The sequence below is a fragment of the Dicentrarchus labrax genome, unplaced genomic scaffold (genome assembly GCF_905237075.1).
Source record: "Dicentrarchus labrax unplaced genomic scaffold, dlabrax2021, whole genome shotgun sequence".
NCBI lineage: Eukaryota > Metazoa > Chordata > Actinopteri > Moronidae > Dicentrarchus > Dicentrarchus labrax.
The window spans coordinates 6,111,070-6,129,638 of NW_026136703.1; the positions used below are offsets into that span (position 1 = coordinate 6,111,070).

General features: G+C 40.1%; 1 protein-coding gene across 3 annotated transcripts in view; it reads right to left on the reverse strand.

Annotated features, from left to right (window-relative positions):
• The window catches only part of rock2a (rho-associated, coiled-coil containing protein kinase 2a), a 33,567-nt gene that overhangs the window by 9,636 nt on the left and 5,362 nt on the right, over positions 1 to 18,569 (reverse strand). For all 3 annotated transcript variants that reach the window (XR_007882133.1, XM_051389280.1, XM_051389288.1), the window contains exons 2-16: positions 9,152 to 9,233; positions 8,918 to 9,018; positions 8,338 to 8,475; positions 7,718 to 7,978; positions 6,848 to 6,992; positions 6,521 to 6,659; positions 6,169 to 6,260; positions 5,792 to 5,951; positions 5,595 to 5,649; positions 4,453 to 4,541; positions 3,944 to 3,992; positions 3,366 to 3,501; positions 2,629 to 2,720; positions 1,899 to 2,145; positions 506 to 612 (exon numbers count right to left, since the gene is read on the reverse strand). Coding sequence is in view for 2 of the 3 variants with exons in the window: in XM_051389280.1 (XP_051245240.1) it covers positions 506 to 612; positions 1,899 to 2,145; positions 2,629 to 2,720; positions 3,366 to 3,501; positions 3,944 to 3,992; positions 4,453 to 4,541; positions 5,595 to 5,649; positions 5,792 to 5,951; positions 6,169 to 6,260; positions 6,521 to 6,659; positions 6,848 to 6,992; positions 7,718 to 7,978; positions 8,338 to 8,475; positions 8,918 to 9,018; positions 9,152 to 9,233 (1,893 nt within the window). In the remaining variant the exon portion in view is untranslated. The remainder of the gene's footprint in view (positions 1 to 505; positions 613 to 1,898; positions 2,146 to 2,628; positions 2,721 to 3,365; positions 3,502 to 3,943; positions 3,993 to 4,452; positions 4,542 to 5,594; positions 5,650 to 5,791; positions 5,952 to 6,168; positions 6,261 to 6,520; positions 6,660 to 6,847; positions 6,993 to 7,717; positions 7,979 to 8,337; positions 8,476 to 8,917; positions 9,019 to 9,151; positions 9,234 to 18,569) is intronic.

Consider the following 18,569-nt stretch of genomic DNA (forward strand, 5'->3'; position numbering starts at 1 on the left):
AGTCCTTAAAACTTAACAGCTTCAGGATCAATATGCCTTTTGATTTATTTAGTAAGCAAAACAGACATCACCAGCTGATCTAGTCAAGTACTCGGATGATTACAAGAAGGTGGCCATTAAGCTAAGTGCAATCAGCACCTTGTTTGGCATTGTAAGTTGTACAATAATGTCAAAAGAACCAGGCCTTAAATCTATTATAGTGGCAGCCTCCTAAAACAGTTTGTAGATTATTTATCGGCCCTCTGTTGTGATGCTCCCACTGCAGCAATTAACGTTGTAAGGTAAACACTAGATAGAGTGCTTTAATTAATGATGTCACTGTTTTAAACTGCTACCACATTACCCAAGACAAAGTACAGGGGAAGAATAGTTGTGTTTATTTTATCTTTGCAGTTCAAGAAGTCTAAATTAACCTTCCTGTAAAAGGCCAATACATTTGTTTGATAAGTAAGAATATGTAGTCCATTAAATTAGTTATCACGTTATATCTGATTTCCTGGGTTACCTTCTCCAGATCAGTGTGTTTTTCCTGAAGCTGTCTCTTCTCAGTCTCCGTTTTGGACAAAGCCTGTTTCTGCTGACGTGCCTCCTCCTCCAGGCTGGAGATACGTCCTGCAAGACAAAGCCAAGAGAGTCCTCAGAGCATGTAGCAAGAAGAAAAGAGAAAATGCCTCCAAAACATGCATAAAACATAGAACAAACTAAACCCTTAATTGTCAACAGTCAATCCCAGCTAAAAGGAGTTTCTAGTTTCTCATCAATCTCCTTATTGCATGAATACACAGATCCAGCAAGACTGGTGAGTGTGTTATTTCAGTAATCCCATATGAGGTTGTTTACACACACACACACACACACACACACACACACACACACACACACACACACACACACACACACACACACACACACACACACACACACACACACACACACACACACAATACCGACAGTATTCAAAGAAATCAGCTTAAGGCAAATCTTTGATTATGAATATTTACATGGGTCAAATGAATGCTATTTCTCCAATATTCTGGTTCATTGGAGAAAGCAGATTCAATTACATCGGTAGCTACCTTGTTTGCTTTGTAAATGCAACATCTGTTCACTGTATCTGATGACCTACAACTGCAGTTTGACAAAAGCCAAAAACAAAGTTAAGTGAGGCGCTGACTGAGCAGAAATCTGGGTGTGTTACCTGAGCTGTGTGACCTCACTTCAATTAACACAATCAGATAAAAGCTTTTACACAACAGTTTAAATAGCCCGAGTACTGCCCTTAATCAGATTAAGGTTGAATTATCAGCCTTGATAACATACTCCCTCGTACAGTAACACAAAGGCATGCTGAGCGCTGACACTGACCTGCTGCAACAGAGCAAGGGATTGTCTACAGGAGAGAGAGCATTTCATTTTTTACTCTCTATACTCATATTTGTTCAACCAGTGTGTCAAAGGGGACATAAGTCTTCTATGTCTAAATATCAGATGTATTTGTTATTGTTTGTATTGCAGCCGTTGTGGCTCTGTAAAGTACCCCCAGACAAGCTCTTACAAATAAATTCAAATCACTCAGACACAAACACAGATAGTGAACACGTTGTTTGCTGAATGGATTCTGCAGTGTAAACTTCTTATTAAGCCTCTTTGGTGCCCTCTATATTTGTGTGGCACAGTGCTCTTGCCCACCTAGCTGCCCTGGTAAATCTGCCATGTAAGCCACTGAGCAGACAGAAGTGGCTGAGATTTATTTTCATTCAAGGACTCTAATAGAATAGAATTTCCACCTCATAAAAATACAAGCAACTTAACCAGCAAATCCTTACGACAGATATCATATTTAATCCTATTGTGTGTGTGTGTGTGTGTGTGTGTGTGTGTGTGTGTGTGTCACCCACCCATCAGGTCGCTGATGGTCTCTGAGCCCTGGCTGTGCTCCCTCCTCTCTGTCTCCAGTGCGGCCTGCAGGCTGATGCATTCCTTCTCCAGGCTCAGCTTGCTGCGTTCCAGCATGCAGCACTTGTCCTGCAGCTCGCGTACGTTGGCCTCCAGCTGCTGCAGCTGCTTGCTGGAGTCCGTCTGTGTTTTACGGAGCCTCGTCGCCGCCTCAGACTCGGCCCGCAGCAACGTATTGGCTTCTTCCAGCTGATGGGGACAGCAGCGAAAGAGAAATGCTCGCGGATCAGTCAGTAGTCTTGTTTTGGTTGCTCATCACTTTCCTATTTGTTAACAGTTACAGTTTGTCCCTGTTACATACAACCTTTCTATTCAAAGTATTATTTTATTTTGGGAAAAAACAGAAACAAGCTTAATCCAGTTTATAACACAAATTTAGTACTTGTACCTGTTTAGACGCCTTTGACATATTTCTCAAAAATGCTAATATACATATCAAGGCTTTTATTTCATAATATCACTGATTTGAGGAATATAGTGTACTGCAACATTATAGTTGTAATCCCATAACTCTAAACAAAATACATACATGTGTAAATAACCACTAGAAATTGGATCACAGTAGCTAATTGAATCTCTTATAATATTCATTAATTTGAATTCCTCTTCAACAATCTTTTTTGTTTCAACAGAAGGTGGCTTTTTAGACATTAAACTTCAGTGCCCACCGACCTGTTTCTGCAGGTGAATGTTCTTCTCATTGGAAATGTGGGAATTCTGGTTTCTTTTCTTCATGTCATCGAGTTGGTCTCGAAGGCTGTTGACTGCACATCACAGAAGAACACAGAGCAATATATTATGGTGAACTATCTATGAACTCTATGTATGCTGTATTACAACAATACTCAAACATTAATCCTCTATTATAAAGTTTTAATCAATGATCAATGAGGAGTTTGACTATCACAGAACAGAGCTTCGTCAAAGTATTATTATGAAAATGATCCAATATCCAGAAAGCCAAAGAGTAGGCCTGCACACTGTGTTCCCCTGGTAAACATGTTACCACCCTGTTTATTTGACCAGGTGATGGCAGTATCATCCACATTATGTCTGTCTGTAAACATCCACCAAAACTCCAGTTCAAATTCAAATCCAAACGAGTACATTCATACAGGAAATGTTAAATAGAAGGTCAAATTTCAAATGTTAACTGCATTAAAAAAAACTCTGATCCTCCCCATCAAACAGTGTGTCGCTGTATGTGTTGATTTGATAGCTTGTGAAAATGTGTAATCAAAACACATCTTCCATCTTCATCAATGTCTTACTCTGCATTTAAAAGAAAAAGAGTTTATCATCATTATGGTGGTTGGATTATTGCCCTTTAACTTACTATGCAACAAAGCAAATGTAAGGACTCCTATTAGGATATATAGAATCTACAATTTGTGTGCGTCTCATGTCACCTTCGTTCTCCAGGCAGCGCTTCCTGTCGGCCTCGCTCTCGGCCTTGCGATGGCTCTCCAGGCTCTTGTGCTGCAGCAGGGCTTTCTCTCTCTCTAGCTGCCTCAGACTCGACTCCAGATTCTTTCTGCTGCTCACCTAAAATCAATCATTACACACTTTGTTCAACATGTCCTATAGGGCTGGTTTCACAGTGCTGTGATTCCATAACTCGCTTTATAACAAGTGGTTCCTCAGAATCCAATCTGGGCTCAACACAAAATCCAATCCCTGTAGACATTTTAATGTGGCTATTTGAATTCGGCGAGCGACCCAGCTGAACCTCACTGGATATGATACATCAGCATTCAACCGAAACATGGTCAGTGAGAAATCATTCTGACTTAAACACAGTTTTTGGGAAACGCCATAAAAATGTGTGAAAAAGAGGGAGCTTATCGATCCCAGAGGGGAAACCGGGTCATTGCACCAGCAAATATTAACAGTAAGATGGAGCCAGTATGCAAGTGATCTCCAACACTAACAGGTGTCTGTGCTGTAGATTCAGTAGTTCACTGTGGTTTCAGAGTGATTATCTTACCTCTTCCTCAAGTTCTTTGTTGATTTTGTCTAGACGGCTAGTGGTAGCTCTGCAGATAGAAAACAGAACAGTAGTACAAGCTTTGACAGTGATGGTCACTGTGGTCAAGTGTGCGAGTGGTGCAACAAGAAGAAAAGCTCCGATTCATCTGCTGAAAGTGGAAAGTTTCTCTGAGCTCATTGAAAATCTGATTTTTAAGAGTCTATGACCATAATTTAAACTATCAAAAATAGTTTGGTAGTCAGTCCTGGTCCAGTATGCAACTTGTACAGTGACGCCACCAGTGCACATCCACTGAGAATGGACTTTACAGGACTTCCAGCAGGATAGATTTTGGTATTTTTAATGAGGTAGGAGTAGATGCCTTTTTAAGGATTTTATACTTCTTTTGTTGAAAAAGAAGGAAAAAAACATACCAGATTAACATTTTGATCCAAGCAGACTATATTGTATGTGTTGTAATACATGTCTGGAGGGGATCTTTATGTATGTTTCTACAGCTCCTGTACCTGTATTTGTGCTCTATATCATCTTTGCCCTGCTTCTCTTTGTTCAGCTGCACCTCCAGGTGGCGTAGTTTCTTCTGCAGAGCTGCTGACTGTGGAGAGAAAACAACCAACCAATCACACACATCCTAGTGACTTAAAGAAACAAGTTCAAAACTTCAAAAAGTGTTTGCAAACATTACTGCATGCCATCCACATTTCTTTGTGACTTGACTATGTTATGCAATGAAGCAATTAACACAACTGACATTCTTGTCTTGTATTGTGGATGAAGGACAACTGAAAAAAAAAGTTCCAAAACAATCTGAGATCAAAACTATGTTCACCAGTTAGTTATTGTTTGGTGCTGGGCATGTATTGTACAGGGGGTTTGTCCAAGTTTTTCACCAGTGATTGTTGTGAGAGTGAACCAAAACCAAAGCTGCAGACCAAAGCAAGCTGAAATACATTACAACTCTCTGTACAGCAGGGGAGGACAGCAGAGTTATGATATAATTCTCTGTGGGTTTGTCATTACCAGTGACTCTTTGACATGTATGTAGCTATTTGAACTTCAGTCTATATAAAAATACTAATTATACAGTAGAAGTGTTTAAGTTTTGACTTGAACTTTGAAGATAAGACACAGATACAGACGAAAAGGATTAACCCTCAGAATAAATATAACACTCCTGTTTTGCAGTGACATTTTGCCAATCTCTGCAGAGCTCAAAACTTTAAGAATTAAAGCGTGTTTAGTAGCAACTCAACAAGGGATGTCAAACTGAACATAAAACCTGGGTCTTCCTCCAAAGTGGTAGTTGGCTGTTCAGGCTGTTCAGTTAGGACTTTAGTCAATAAGAGATTAGCTTTTAGCTCCGCCACTTACTCTGAAAGCTGCTTAATTCTGTCTGTGTGGCTAAGAACACTGAAATACTAACAAAGTAGAAATAAATCATGGGATCAGAAAAATAAATCCTTTTTCTGAGTCATTTCCATCATAATCCTTAATGTCTTACAGTAGGAAGCTGGACTGAACACAATGTCAACTGTTCTGTGTTGACATGTAAAGTGACGCCTGGCTTATTTGTTTCCTTGGGACGCTATTACTGGAGTGGCTCTAGGTGCACCTGGCAGTTATTGTGTGTGGAGGCGAAAGCACCTACCTCTCCTTTCGAATTCTCACGAGTCACCGAGATATTGTTGGAAGCATTTAGTAACCTGAAGAAGGAAACGAACAAAGTAGACACAGAGTGAAAACCACAGTGAAGAACAAAGTCTGAGTCTATCTTTTATGTACTGTATGTAGGATTGTTGAGGTCCCTAAGATTATGAGAGACGGCTAGGAAAACAGACGACTTACTGGTCTTCTTTGAAGTAAGTGAAGCCAACAAAGGGTAACTGATTTCCAACAAAGGCCTTAGGCGTGGGGAAAGTTTCTACATCGCCTTTGTCATCTTCAATCTCATCAAAATTACTGGTGTCTATGTCGCTGCTCAGCTCTGGGACCACGGGGGCAACCGCTGAGGAAGGAGTGAGGGAGGGGAAAAAAGGGGAAAGGCAAGTGTGAATTCTTGGGGAAAAAAGGAAGTGCTGTGTAAACAAAACTTGGGAGTTTCAGTCTAATACATAATTTGATCTTGTACTCTGATGGAACTGCCGCTCTACAAGAATTCTTTGTTTAGTGATTGAGTTAATTGGCTCAGGTGAAGCCGTGTGCTGAACTGTGACGATACTAACTGTCTCTGATGGTGTCAAAGGTCCACTGGTCGTTCTTGAAGAAAGGGTGTCGCTTGATTTCCTCCACGCCGTTTCTGCCCAATCGCACCTCCCTCAAAGCAAAGAGAGTGATTGAGTTGTAGAGCAATGACTGGATCTACCCTTTGTCCTCAGTTCAACAGTATCAGCAGCATCAACAGGCAAACATGAGCCTTTGATACATATTCTTGTCTGAAGGTTATTAGAAGTGAGTAAATGAAAACCAGAACAAAATATACAAACTTTCACAACAAACCAGTGGTGTGCAGCTGAAAAGCGTCAACATGTTATGTAACGTCTGAGTATCGCAGAAGAAGACTGTAACTCTTCCTACCTGTCCGTCAGGAAGGCACAGATGATATTCTTGGCATCTTTGGAGATCTCCACGTCATCGGGGAAGTTGAGGGAGTTTTTATGGTCCATGATCTTACTGTAGGTTCCCACAAGTGAGTCGGCGTAGAACGGCGTGTCACCTAAAAGCAATAAACAGTAAGTCAGCAATCATAAACTGCACTAGGGTGTTGGAATTTGTTTTATGTATTGAGATGATTCCAACAAGACTAGAGATATCATCCCTTAAACCACAAATGTGTTTTCAGAAAAAACACCTCTCCACTCTTGTTTTGTAATAGACTGTGACTTTCATTAAATGTTCACTGACCGACAAGCATCTCGAAGATGAAGACCCCTACGGACCACCAGTCACATTCTCTCCCATAATACCCATCTCCTCCCTGGGATTTCAGCACCTCAGGAGAGATGTAGTCTGGGGTCCCGACAGCTGTGTCACAGTGCACCATGCCGGTCTGCAACACAAATCCAGGAATCAATATCCTTCAAAATCTTGCATGTTTTGACATTACAGCCTAAGATCATGTTATTTTGTCTCATCTTAAGACAATTATTAACCTAAACGTAGCAGTTTATGAGACAGGAACCACAGCTTGCTCTCTGCCGGACCAACCCTGCAATCCGAAATCACAAACATACAAAAGACTGCTAGAAGGGCTGATTTAAGTGCTAACACAGTTTTGTTGTTGAATTAAATTATGGCTCCAAGTCCTTAGTGACCAAATCCAAAATATAAAGATGTGTTCATATACACCATGGCACATTATGTAGCCTCAACAAGCTTACCAAAATTCTAAATATCAGCAGGAGAATTACAGTATGCTTCACCATCAAACAGCTCAGCAGAGTCTTTACAGCATTAGCACAGACAGTTAAGTTTACTGGGATTTCTGGAACCAACCAACAGTGATTTACAACAGTGTATATAAGCTGCTGACCACTGCTCAACAGTGCTGTGTTATGTGCATTTATTGCTTTTTCCTTTAAGGAAATAATGTATTCCTTGCTGTGCACCTTGTTTCCATAACAGTGTTAATATTCTACTCAGGCATGTTATTAGTATCATAACAGACTGCGTGTTTACAAAAACAGACTCCTTTGCCTTTTCAGTAAAATAAACAAACTGCTGGCAGAAGAAAGAAACACAACATGCTGCTGCAATGAAGTTTCGATGACTCACAGAGTCCATCTTCATGCACGTGCCGAAGTCGGCCAGCTTGAGGTGTCCCAGTCTGTCCAGCAGCATGTTGTCCGGCTTGACGTCCCGATGGATGAAGCCCATGGAGTGAATGGCATCCAGGGCCATCACCACCTCTGCTGTGTAGAACTTGGCCCATTTCTCTGGCACATCGTAGGTGCTGGTGAGGTTGACCAGGTCACCTCCTGGCATGTATTCCATCACCATGTAGAGGTAGTGCTCATCTTGGAAGGCACAGCACAACTGAACAACCGAGACACAAGCTCTCATTACTAGGGATAGCTATTTTGGTGTAGAGATGACAATTGGCAACAATCTTTTTGCCACAGCTGAATGTATTTCTGTTAGATTGATATGTTTTTGAATAATCAATAGATAAACGTAAAAAATGGTTTCTAAAGTGTAACAGTCCGCACAAAAACAATATTTCATACTTTTTCAAAATAAAACCAAAAGAACTAAAAGTGAAATTGTATTATATGGTATTTATCAATAAGAGAGGACACTATACAAAATCTCCCAGCAAAAATCTCTATCTGCTATCTGCAAGTATAACAGTGGAAGAAAAAAATAATCAGAGTTCAGTAAATTAAATATCATACCTGCACGACCCAGGGACTGTTGGAAAAGGCCATGATATCCCTCTCTTCCCAGAAGAAAGCAGAGTCCGAGCGCTTGATCATCTCAAACTTGCTCAGTAGCTTCATGGCGTAAACCTTCTGAGAGGCTTTATGCCGGACCTGAATGGCAGTGAGACCCAGTTATTCAGAGCTGAAAAAGTAATTTGAGATTCTAACTTTTGTGTCTAACTTTAATCCTGAGACACACTTTTAGCCAAATGGTGAATTACAGGTTACACAAAAAAAAACTCTATATGAAAAAGGTCAAATCACTAACTGCCTTAAAAAGTCATCATCATAAGAGATAAATGCACATTTTCAATTCAATGTTGTGCAGTAAAAGTACATTTTGAGTGCAGAATTTACAGTTCCATGTAAATTCTTTACAGACATTCTCAAAGGCTTTGACTAGAAAAATAAAGGCAGTGCATCAAGTGTTTTAATCACAATGCATTTATGTGTAGTCTCCCAGAAAACCAAGATTTTATCACCCTACAGAACAGAACAGAAATCTCCTGTTAGTAAGAGTTGAAAATGAAATGAAATGAAAACCAATACTGACCAGTTGGACTTCACCAAATGCCCCTCGACCGATGACTTTAACTCTGTCAAAGTCTTCAGACTTCATCTGAAGGTCTCGAGTCTGTCCAATGACTTTCTCATCTGAGTATGAAGAGAATAAAGAATCCATGAATGAAGTTGTGAATTGACCACAGCAACTAATCTCAGCTTTAAAAGAAGGCAAATGCCCTCCATCTCTCTCCCTCTCTCTCTCCTTCTCTCAAAACCTACTTACATCTGTTTAAGAAGGTTTCGATGTTTTTGTTCTTGCGTAGTGCAGGGTAGTCCAAGTCTAAGACCAGGGCATTTATGGAGTCCTACACAGAAAGAAAGAATTATCAACACTTGTGATGGACAGAAACATGGAACAAAGTGCAGCATCCTCGACGGATATCTGCAGACTTTTGTGCATTCCATTAAAACTATGATGGCGATGAAAAAACATTATGCATCACTATCAAGCACATATATTTCGGGGTAGTTCTGTGGTTTCCTGCGAGTCCATCTTGACATCAGAGGCAGCATAAAACAGCGCTGCACCAAGGGAATAAAATGAGTGCATATTGTGTGCAATCACAGAGCATATTAAAGACCCCCGCCTTCCCTTAACACTTCTTTTAAGTAATCAGAAGCATTAGTAACGGAGCTGCTACAACAGTCTTTACGTAGAAGAGTTTGTGTTGAACATAAAAGGTTTATATCACATTGCAATGAAAACTTTGTTGCAATTACAATATGACAAATCAATGACAAAGCATTCTCCAAAGTTCTGCATTCATCAGCATTCATTTGCACATAAGAAGGAGATCACGCGGTTTATGCAAAAATTACAGCCCTTGTGATAAAATATGTATTGTTTATCTAAAATTCACATAACTGGTTATTTACTAATTCAAATCATTTAGCCAAATGCTGTGTCATTCCTGACTGACTTACTAAACTTTTAACTCTTAATGAACACTACACTGTATCAGCAGCGCCACTGGAACTGTAAATAAAGCAAATTGTTGCAAAATTGTTAATTTATAAAACATTCAGCAAAAAAAGAGCCGCACAACCAATAAAGGCAGTGGAGTGCACGACTGACAGCAGCAGCACTACATTCAAACATTACTGACCACTGACTGCATTTCTAAGGAGAGTTTATTTTCTGTATATTTTCTCACCACTGCACAGAACAAAAACAGTTACACATCACTGCTACCCAGCAAGGCTGAATGAAAACCAACAGCTTCACCCCAGCGTTTCATTCAACAGTGATCAACGTGATGGACTGGATACATAAACAGAAACTGAATGTAAAGAAAAGTTGTTTTAAAAAACATATATACACACGCATGTATGTCTTTGTTTTAAAAAAGGCAATAGAGATAAAAGAAAAGGGACGGTAGAGGCAGGGGAGACAGGCAGCAAAGGGCCCCGGGACTGACTCAAAACCGGCCTTGACACACGGTACACTCCCCAAAGAAAATGGTTTTAACTGGCAGCTTTGTTCCTCAAGTGAGAGACGGGCAGGATGACACATTTTTCCATCAGCAGCAGCCCACTTGATCCTGTCAGTGACATTCATCTGCTGACAAATGATGAACACACTGTTTCTGTGACCATCTGAGAACAGTCAGTAGAAGAGAGATGAAGTCATCCCCACACAGAACTACATTTACCGCAGTCATGGTGATTTGGTATTTTCTACATGAACACTACGAGAAGTTGCTTCATTTGGGTTATGATCAGGTTACAGGAAAGAACATGAGAGCTGATGTTATTAATCAACACATCGGTTTCTAATGAAGAGCAAAACAATGTTTTTATGTTTCTGAGGAGTTGAACATTTGGAATTATACTGACTGTCATGCAAAGATGTATGTGTGTAAATACAGTCTGTAATAGAGGATGTTTTAGTGCAAAAGCTGTTATACACTGTCTACACATATCTGTCTGCTTCGAGATGTAAGACAATAATTAACACTTAACAAGAACACTGTGTAACATTTACGATGCTCTATTGGCACAAAAAGAATAAAATACTCATGTGTCACGCTATGTTTTCATTAGTATATAATCACTTGAATATAGAAATCAGGCGATGTTTGCGTTACCTTAACGTGAGCAGTTTTTATCAACAGACAGTGTGGGTTGCCATCCATGCAGTCCGCCATGTTTCTACAGAACGGACAAACCAAACACTGGCTGTAGATAAGGCCTTTGGTGTTATTTCGCAGCCACCGTATTTCTCCCTACATACTTCGCAGCGCGTTCTCTTTCTGAGGTTGTCAAATAAAGAACAGTTTGTACAGTGATGCTACAACAGTACGTAGTGCAGTATCGAGGATTAACATTATGTGCACTGGCTGATGTACTTTTCTGATGAAAGTTAGCTTCAGCTAGTTAGCTAGCTGAAAAGGCTGTCAATCTCCCTGTGCCCCACCAGCGTTTTCACTTTAAGCAAGACGGCCATTACTGCTCTGGACATACATAGACATTCATAAGGAATTATTGGATATGGTGAGGAAAAGGATGATGAAATACGTGCTAAGATAAAAAAAAAATAAATTAAATAAAAGGAGTTGAAAGATAAATTTAGATCGAGTGCAATACATTTTTAATATATTCATGTCATTGTAGGTTAAAGGAAAGCTTTATATTCTTTTTTTTTTTTTTTTACTTTTCTGATTGACTTGTCTGATAAACAACATTTTATCAGTTTCAGGGCTCCATATCAATTCAAGAGTCTTATTAGTGTAATTATAGGTGTATAAATGTGTGAGGCTGGGAACTGGACTGCAGCACTGCAGCAGCATGTTCGGTCAACTGAACACAAGCTGACTATTTGCAGCATTCAGTCATTTTATAATGGACAGAGTTTGACCCAGGGCAATGTAGGGAAACCATTAAATAAGCAAACGACAGACTGATGCATACCCCTAATCGTTACAGTGTGTAACAATAAGGAAGTCATCTATCAACTTTTGTCAGATACACATTCCTGAACGGTCAATGAGGAGCTGTTTCAAACATTGGACCAAGCCATAAGAGAACGCAAGAACCCCACTCCGACCCAGTGGTCTAAACTGGCTTCTTTCAAACTTGTCTTTTTACTTCTTCTTCTCATTCTCCCATCATTACAGTTCTAGACAAGATGGCACAATCTGTTTCATGTTTCTCTCACTTTTGTACTAATTTCTCCTCCACTTTCCCCTCGTCTCTTTTGCCCTTTTCTGCTGCTCTCTCTCCGTCTTATCTGCCTTTCCTCCTGCTCTCTTCATTGCTCTCCGCTCGGCTGCAGTCAGTCTGCAGCGAGCTGCTGTTTCATCATATCAACTTCACTTCCCCATTAAAGGACTGACCTTACACAAAACTACTATTTAAGGGAAAAAAATACACACGCTGGGGGGTGGAGAGGGGTTGCCGGGTGCGTGTGCATGTACACATACACGCACACACGCACAAGGATCTCCCCACAAGCACAGCAATACAGGAAACGATCCACCCCACCCCAGGGCTGGCAGATAATTTCACTGTGTCAAGAAGCCAGTCCCTGTGTGCAAGTCATTTCCTCTGAGGCAGCATTCTCTGCTACTGCCGGTCCTCTACATTCGTCTGCAGCAAAATAAATAAAAAAATAAATAAAAAGTACACCTGCCGGACAGCTACAGGTTATAGGTATGACCATGTAAACAATGCATCCACTACATCGTATGTTATATGTGTTCAGACACACAATTTACTTGCCAAAACATTTTAAAAGCACCAGAAAGTATGTTCACCACAGTTGAAATCAACACCCAATTTGCTGATACTTACTCACTGATTCACACATATGCACGCTGCAGGTCCTAGACATCTTGATGTTCCAGGGTGGTCAGCTTTAAAGGTGAAGCTGTTGTGGTAGCTACATGATCTGTGACACTGTGGTTTTGTTAAGTTAAAGGGGAATCAAGACAAACTGCCCTAACCACAAGTGCCATTTACATTTTAAGTTTTATCATCAACTCACTGTTAAGACTTTTTTTAGATTTCCTATTTCCTGTCAGTAACCAGGGAGAAGGACATATATAACAAGACTGGCTGTTGTACAGTATCTAAGACTTTGTACCTGTATCTTCAAATAATTGCAGACTCTATGTACAGCATTCGTCATTTTCACTTAGTCACATTATGTGATGCCAGGAGAACATCTGTTATACTGTAGGTCTGAGGAGGAGGGGCAGCTGTCACTGTGCATCAAGCTCAGATATAACTCATATCATTTTCATAAATGCTCAGAGAGATTTAATATCACTGAGAGATGCTGAATGGACAGATCGAGGTTGAGGTTGGTTAGATAAACGACATAAACATATAACATGCCTCAAATAAATCATGCATTTAGTTAGGTTAAATCTGGGTTCAAATTTAAACTGTAAACACTGAATTTTATGTGGGACTGTGTTTTTATGAGAACTGAATGCACATGTATTTATTTATTGTTATCATTTAAACACATGGTTTCATAGCAACTTACTATCCAAACCACAGCAGCCTGAGGTTGCAGGCTGAAATATATGAGATGCTGCTGAACATTAAGCCGTCTAACTGTGTAACCACATTGTGTTTCAGGTCTCTTGAAGTGAACTAACAGGGGTGGTGCCTACTTTCAGAAGTAAAACACACCTATCTGTCTCCTAGCTCTGTGATCACAGGCAAACATTTTGGTGGTGTGCAGTGGCAAAACAGCTGGACACATGTGGAGCTTACTGTATGTACCTTCTGTCCAATGCAATGGATGGAAACTGCACTTTCAAAGCAAACAGAGATCAAGTGCCACTAAATAGTTCAGAAGTCTTAAGTGTTTTGTGAGGAAAAGGTCACTGTGCATCACAAAGATCTATTAATAATCAAGCATGTACATATTGTTCCACTGTAAAGCTGGAGGTGTCAAAGCAGCATGGCAGGTAGAAGTAGAGCTCTGCACCCTACAGCAGAGGGGATTCAGTTTCACAGATTCCCAACTTTGGACATGAAAAAGACAACTGTTGCCACGAGAAATGCAAAGTAAACACTCTGTTGGACTCTACAGGCTTATAGCAAACATTCCTTATCTACAAACTGGACATCCTGGTGACATATTATTCCTTTCTCTGTCATTTCTACATCTACATCCAAATAAATAAATACAAGTTTCCTTGGTGATGGTTAGAGGCGCTGGTGTGCTACACAATTGTTTTTTTTCTTTTGCAAATCAAACTGCACTTCAAAACTGTTTGGCTTTCTTGGATGGAGACACATGAAGGGAATGTAGCCAAAGTAGCCTCTGGAGAGGTGTCCGCTGGGCCTGTCTGTGGCTTGTGAAAATGGGTGGCATTCCCCTTTAAAATACCTTTGTCAACCACACTAGCAGACGTTTCAAGACATGATTGGCAGAGAACTTGGGAGGTCATACATAATATGGCGTTTAGTGCACTGGAGTTACACAAGAGAAATAGCTGCACGCAGCTCTTCTAATTTGCTTCCATTAGTGTTAAAGTAAAAAATGCCAACAGGACTCTGGAGGACGTTTTTCGGCTACTCAGCTGAAGCGGCTATTTATAAATATTAAATAACTGACAAGTGTCTGGGGAAGTGTAAAGCTGCATCGACAAGTCAAACTTTAATGCATCTGACATATCCGGACCTGTTCCAATCCTCCCATCTTCATCCAGAGTAATGCCTCCCTTACATCAAAGGGAACATTTTTTTGTAACAATGGATCTAAATAATTACAAGCCAGGATGTCAGGTCCTAAACCCAAGCTTGATATAGAGGCCACTTCCCTATACAGGCTTACAGTAATGTCTTCCTGAGCTGATAGGACTATCTGTCCAGTTAGGCTTATCAGTACGACTTGTTGTGTATCTATTAGATAGCACTTCAGCATTTTATCTCTGCTATACTGTAATCCAGCCAATGGGTTATGGCTGGTTGCTTAGCAACTCCTGCAAAATACAAAGAGTTGAAATCAGCTGAAGCTAGAGAGAAGCAGCAGGCAGGAGTTTTATAAGCTTTCTGTTTCAGCACATTCTATTCTTTTCTATTTTATTTACCCAACCTGCTGTTGACATTACGGAGCTGTCAATCTCCCTGTGCCTGCTTTATCACCCTATAAACAGCCACGTGGATCCACCAGTCAGGAATGTAATGATGTTAACCTGAAAGGAGCTAAACACAGAGAGGAATAACCCAACTATTCAAAGCCTCTCGCATCACAAAGTCTCCCTGCTCCATTTGCAGTTACGCCCCCCCCATCACTAGGCATGTGGAACAGAAAACAAGCAGCACTGCTCTGGGCTTTAAAAGGATTGAGCAGAAAGTTAATGTTTTGATTGAATTCCAGCCGTTTTAAAAATAGTTGTGGGGATAAACGGTGGGCCGGGCAGAGTGAGGGGACCGTGCCAGGCAGGGCCCGTAAACTCTCCAAGCAAGACACAACGACAGGATTCCTGCAGAGGCTCACAAATAGCACAGCTAATGTCTCCGCGGGGAATAACAAGAGTATGTCTTACTCTTGCATTTGACAGATTTCTGTCCCATGCTCCTGTGCCCTATGCCTTTTTTGGCACCCGTGCTTTATTATAAAGTATACTGAGGAATGTGCCAGGAAAAATACATATCCAAGGGAGGACTGCATGTACATAAGGTCCTGCTGCATGTTAACCTTAAACTCAGCTTTCTAAATGCTCATAATGTTCCACTTAGAAAAAAGAAAACATGATGGGGGGGCTGCCCTTACAGTGGCAGTGGTCAGAACTGGGTTATGTTTCTAGCTGCAATCCAACCATACTGGTGTCCAAAATGTATGTCCATGTTCTTTCAAATGAAGACATATAAGCTAATATTTGTGATACATCAGGTGTAAAGAGCGAGATGTGTCATAGTTTCAGTCATCCACATGATGAACAGCTCAATAGTGCAACTAACAATTATTTGCACCTTTTTTCGTGCAAAATACAGGACGCCTCTGAAAAATCAATGGGTCACAAGGGAAAATTCACTCACTGCTCGTGATCTATGTTGATACTAAGGCTGTGATGACAGGTCACAAGTAGATATTATAAGTTATAATCACTGGAATAATCTAACCAACAGTCTGTGAGGAAAGTTGATATTAAGGCCATAAGCTGTGATGACAGGTCAAAAGTAGATATTGTCTTAAACCAACAAGGTTGCGAACCACTGGAATAATCTACTGACTATTTTCTTGATTAATCGTAATGTCTCAAATGTCAGCAAATAGCAAAAGCAACCCACCACAACCCGTCACTAGAGCCCGTGGTGATGTCTTGAAATGTCTTGTTTTGTCCAACCAACAGTCTGTAAAAAAGTACCATCATATAAGAGTAAGAAAACCATAATACATTCACATTTAAGAGTCTGGAACTGGTGAATGTGCTCCAAATACATAAATGATTCCATTTATTTTTATTTATTTATAATTATTTTGTTTTGTTTTGACCACATGCCTCCTTATCTAATGCAGTAAAGAAGCCCAGTTTCCCTGCCACTGAACAGACACAGTGGGCCAACTTGCAATAAAAAGCCAGGAACGCTTGAATGACATCATTAGGCTGGATTTCAAGTGAGGGTTTCAATTTCAGCCCTTTTGCATGAACATGGTTAAACTTGTATATAAATATTTTTAGCATTGGCACAAACTATTTGAAATATTACTGCCAGCCTCAACACTAAAACACTGCTGGACTAAACTCTAGCACACATACAAATGTTCTTGTTTGGGTTTGTTAAAGGAAATGAAAGCTGTATGAACTCACTGACAATCCATAGCTGTTTGGTAATGCCTTGTACTGTTCGCCCGTTGCTGCTGGTTGCACACAATGCAGCTTGTGTGTTGCTAAGATCAAGTGAATAACGTGTTTGCTTGTGAAAATGAACACAAATGTGTGTCCATGCACACCCAAGCTTGTGCATTTATACTGTATGTGTGTGTGTGTGCGTGACAGAAAGTGCGTATGTGTGTAGGAGGCTGTGTTTCACCAGCAGGTTGTGATGGAATGATAACGCTGAGGCCAGATGGATGGTTTGTGCGTTATGCGTGGGAGACTCCTGTTCTCTTCTCTTCCTTGCTCACTCACAGCCTCATTTAAAACTAAAAATACATTAAGACTCAGGTATCAAACTCTTTAACACTCACACAACAGGGTGAGATTTTGCACAGGGCAACCACAATCAGCCACATGTGTGCTTTGCATAACTTTGTTCATGTTCCTGTCATTTTTATCAGAGTGGAAAGTGAAAGTTCTTCGGAAGTCAAATCTTCCAACAGAGCAGTGATATCCAAAATCTATGCACACAGATAAGAGATGGAGCTGTATTCACAAGTTTAAATGATTTAATTTAAACCACGCTGCATTGTTCCTGAAGGTTAGGTGCACTGCCACATTATCTCAGCCACAGTCTTTATGTCTAGACAAGAAGATCCACTAGATTAAGACAAATCTTAGGGTGTATACATTTCCTTTCACATGAGAACCATATACCATTGTAAACACATTGAGACATCCCATTGCAGCTTTGCTCCTAGTCCGAATGTCATATTATGAGAATGGATGAGATTCATTGCAGTTTATTTAAAGGTTTATCATATGACCAGATGGGCATAGTAGTAATAATATGAGTTAAAGCAATGTTTTAGTGTTTCTGGACATACAGCATACCCATTCATTTCTGGAGATTAAGTTCTTCCTCATTTTTTGCATTCCTTCTCACATCCCTGCAAGGTGGATGTTGGACCAGCTCATGTCTTGTTCTAGTTGTCCAAGGTATTATATAATGTGTAATCAAGGTGCTGTGAAGTATGTGTATATTTATGTGTGTGGGTGAGTGCTGGACTTTGATTTTTGCTCAGTTTGTAATGAATGTTTTACAGCAGGCCGGGGAAATCCTTTTACCTTTTAAAGCAAAATAACAAGCCTCGTGATTTATCAGGGACAGACATTTATGTTGCCAAGACATTACTTCTTAAATCATTTTGACATAATGTTCCTGCCAGTAAGAAGTTAGCTTCAGGTAAATAGTAAACAGCTGTTTGATGTATCACAGCAGCAGGGAAATCAACAACAATCTAGCCTATTCAACTTAAGTGGAGCCATTTTACCACAGATTTTGTCTATAAAATGTGATTCTTCGCCAATTTAGGGTCCCAAAATCCAAAACCTTTTCAATTCAATATGTAACATACTACACACTACTTGAGCAAATGTCTAACCGTGCACAAAATTTTAGCAAGATCTGTTTCTAACTTTGTAAGATATAGCTACTAAATTAAAAGAAAATGTTCCCCACACTACAACCTGTACAACCACAATGTCTCTTTTTAATTCATTAAGTATTTGAACCGTTTGGTGCAGGACATTCAGTTCAGTTCAAACAATTACTGTCAAAATAGTCAATTTATGTCTACTATTCGCATGCACAGAACACAAATTCTAGAGCTTTACCCAGAAAGTCTTGGCAGTGCACCAGCTGTTGTCTATCAGCTGTAGCTGTATGTCAGAATGAGACCAACAAAGAGAGCCTCTCACTGTAGGTGCAGCTGTGCCAAAATAAAAACTAATGCTATAGAGTGTTCATCTCTGCAGATATGTGACTATACTCAGTTGTAGAAAATACAGGATTTA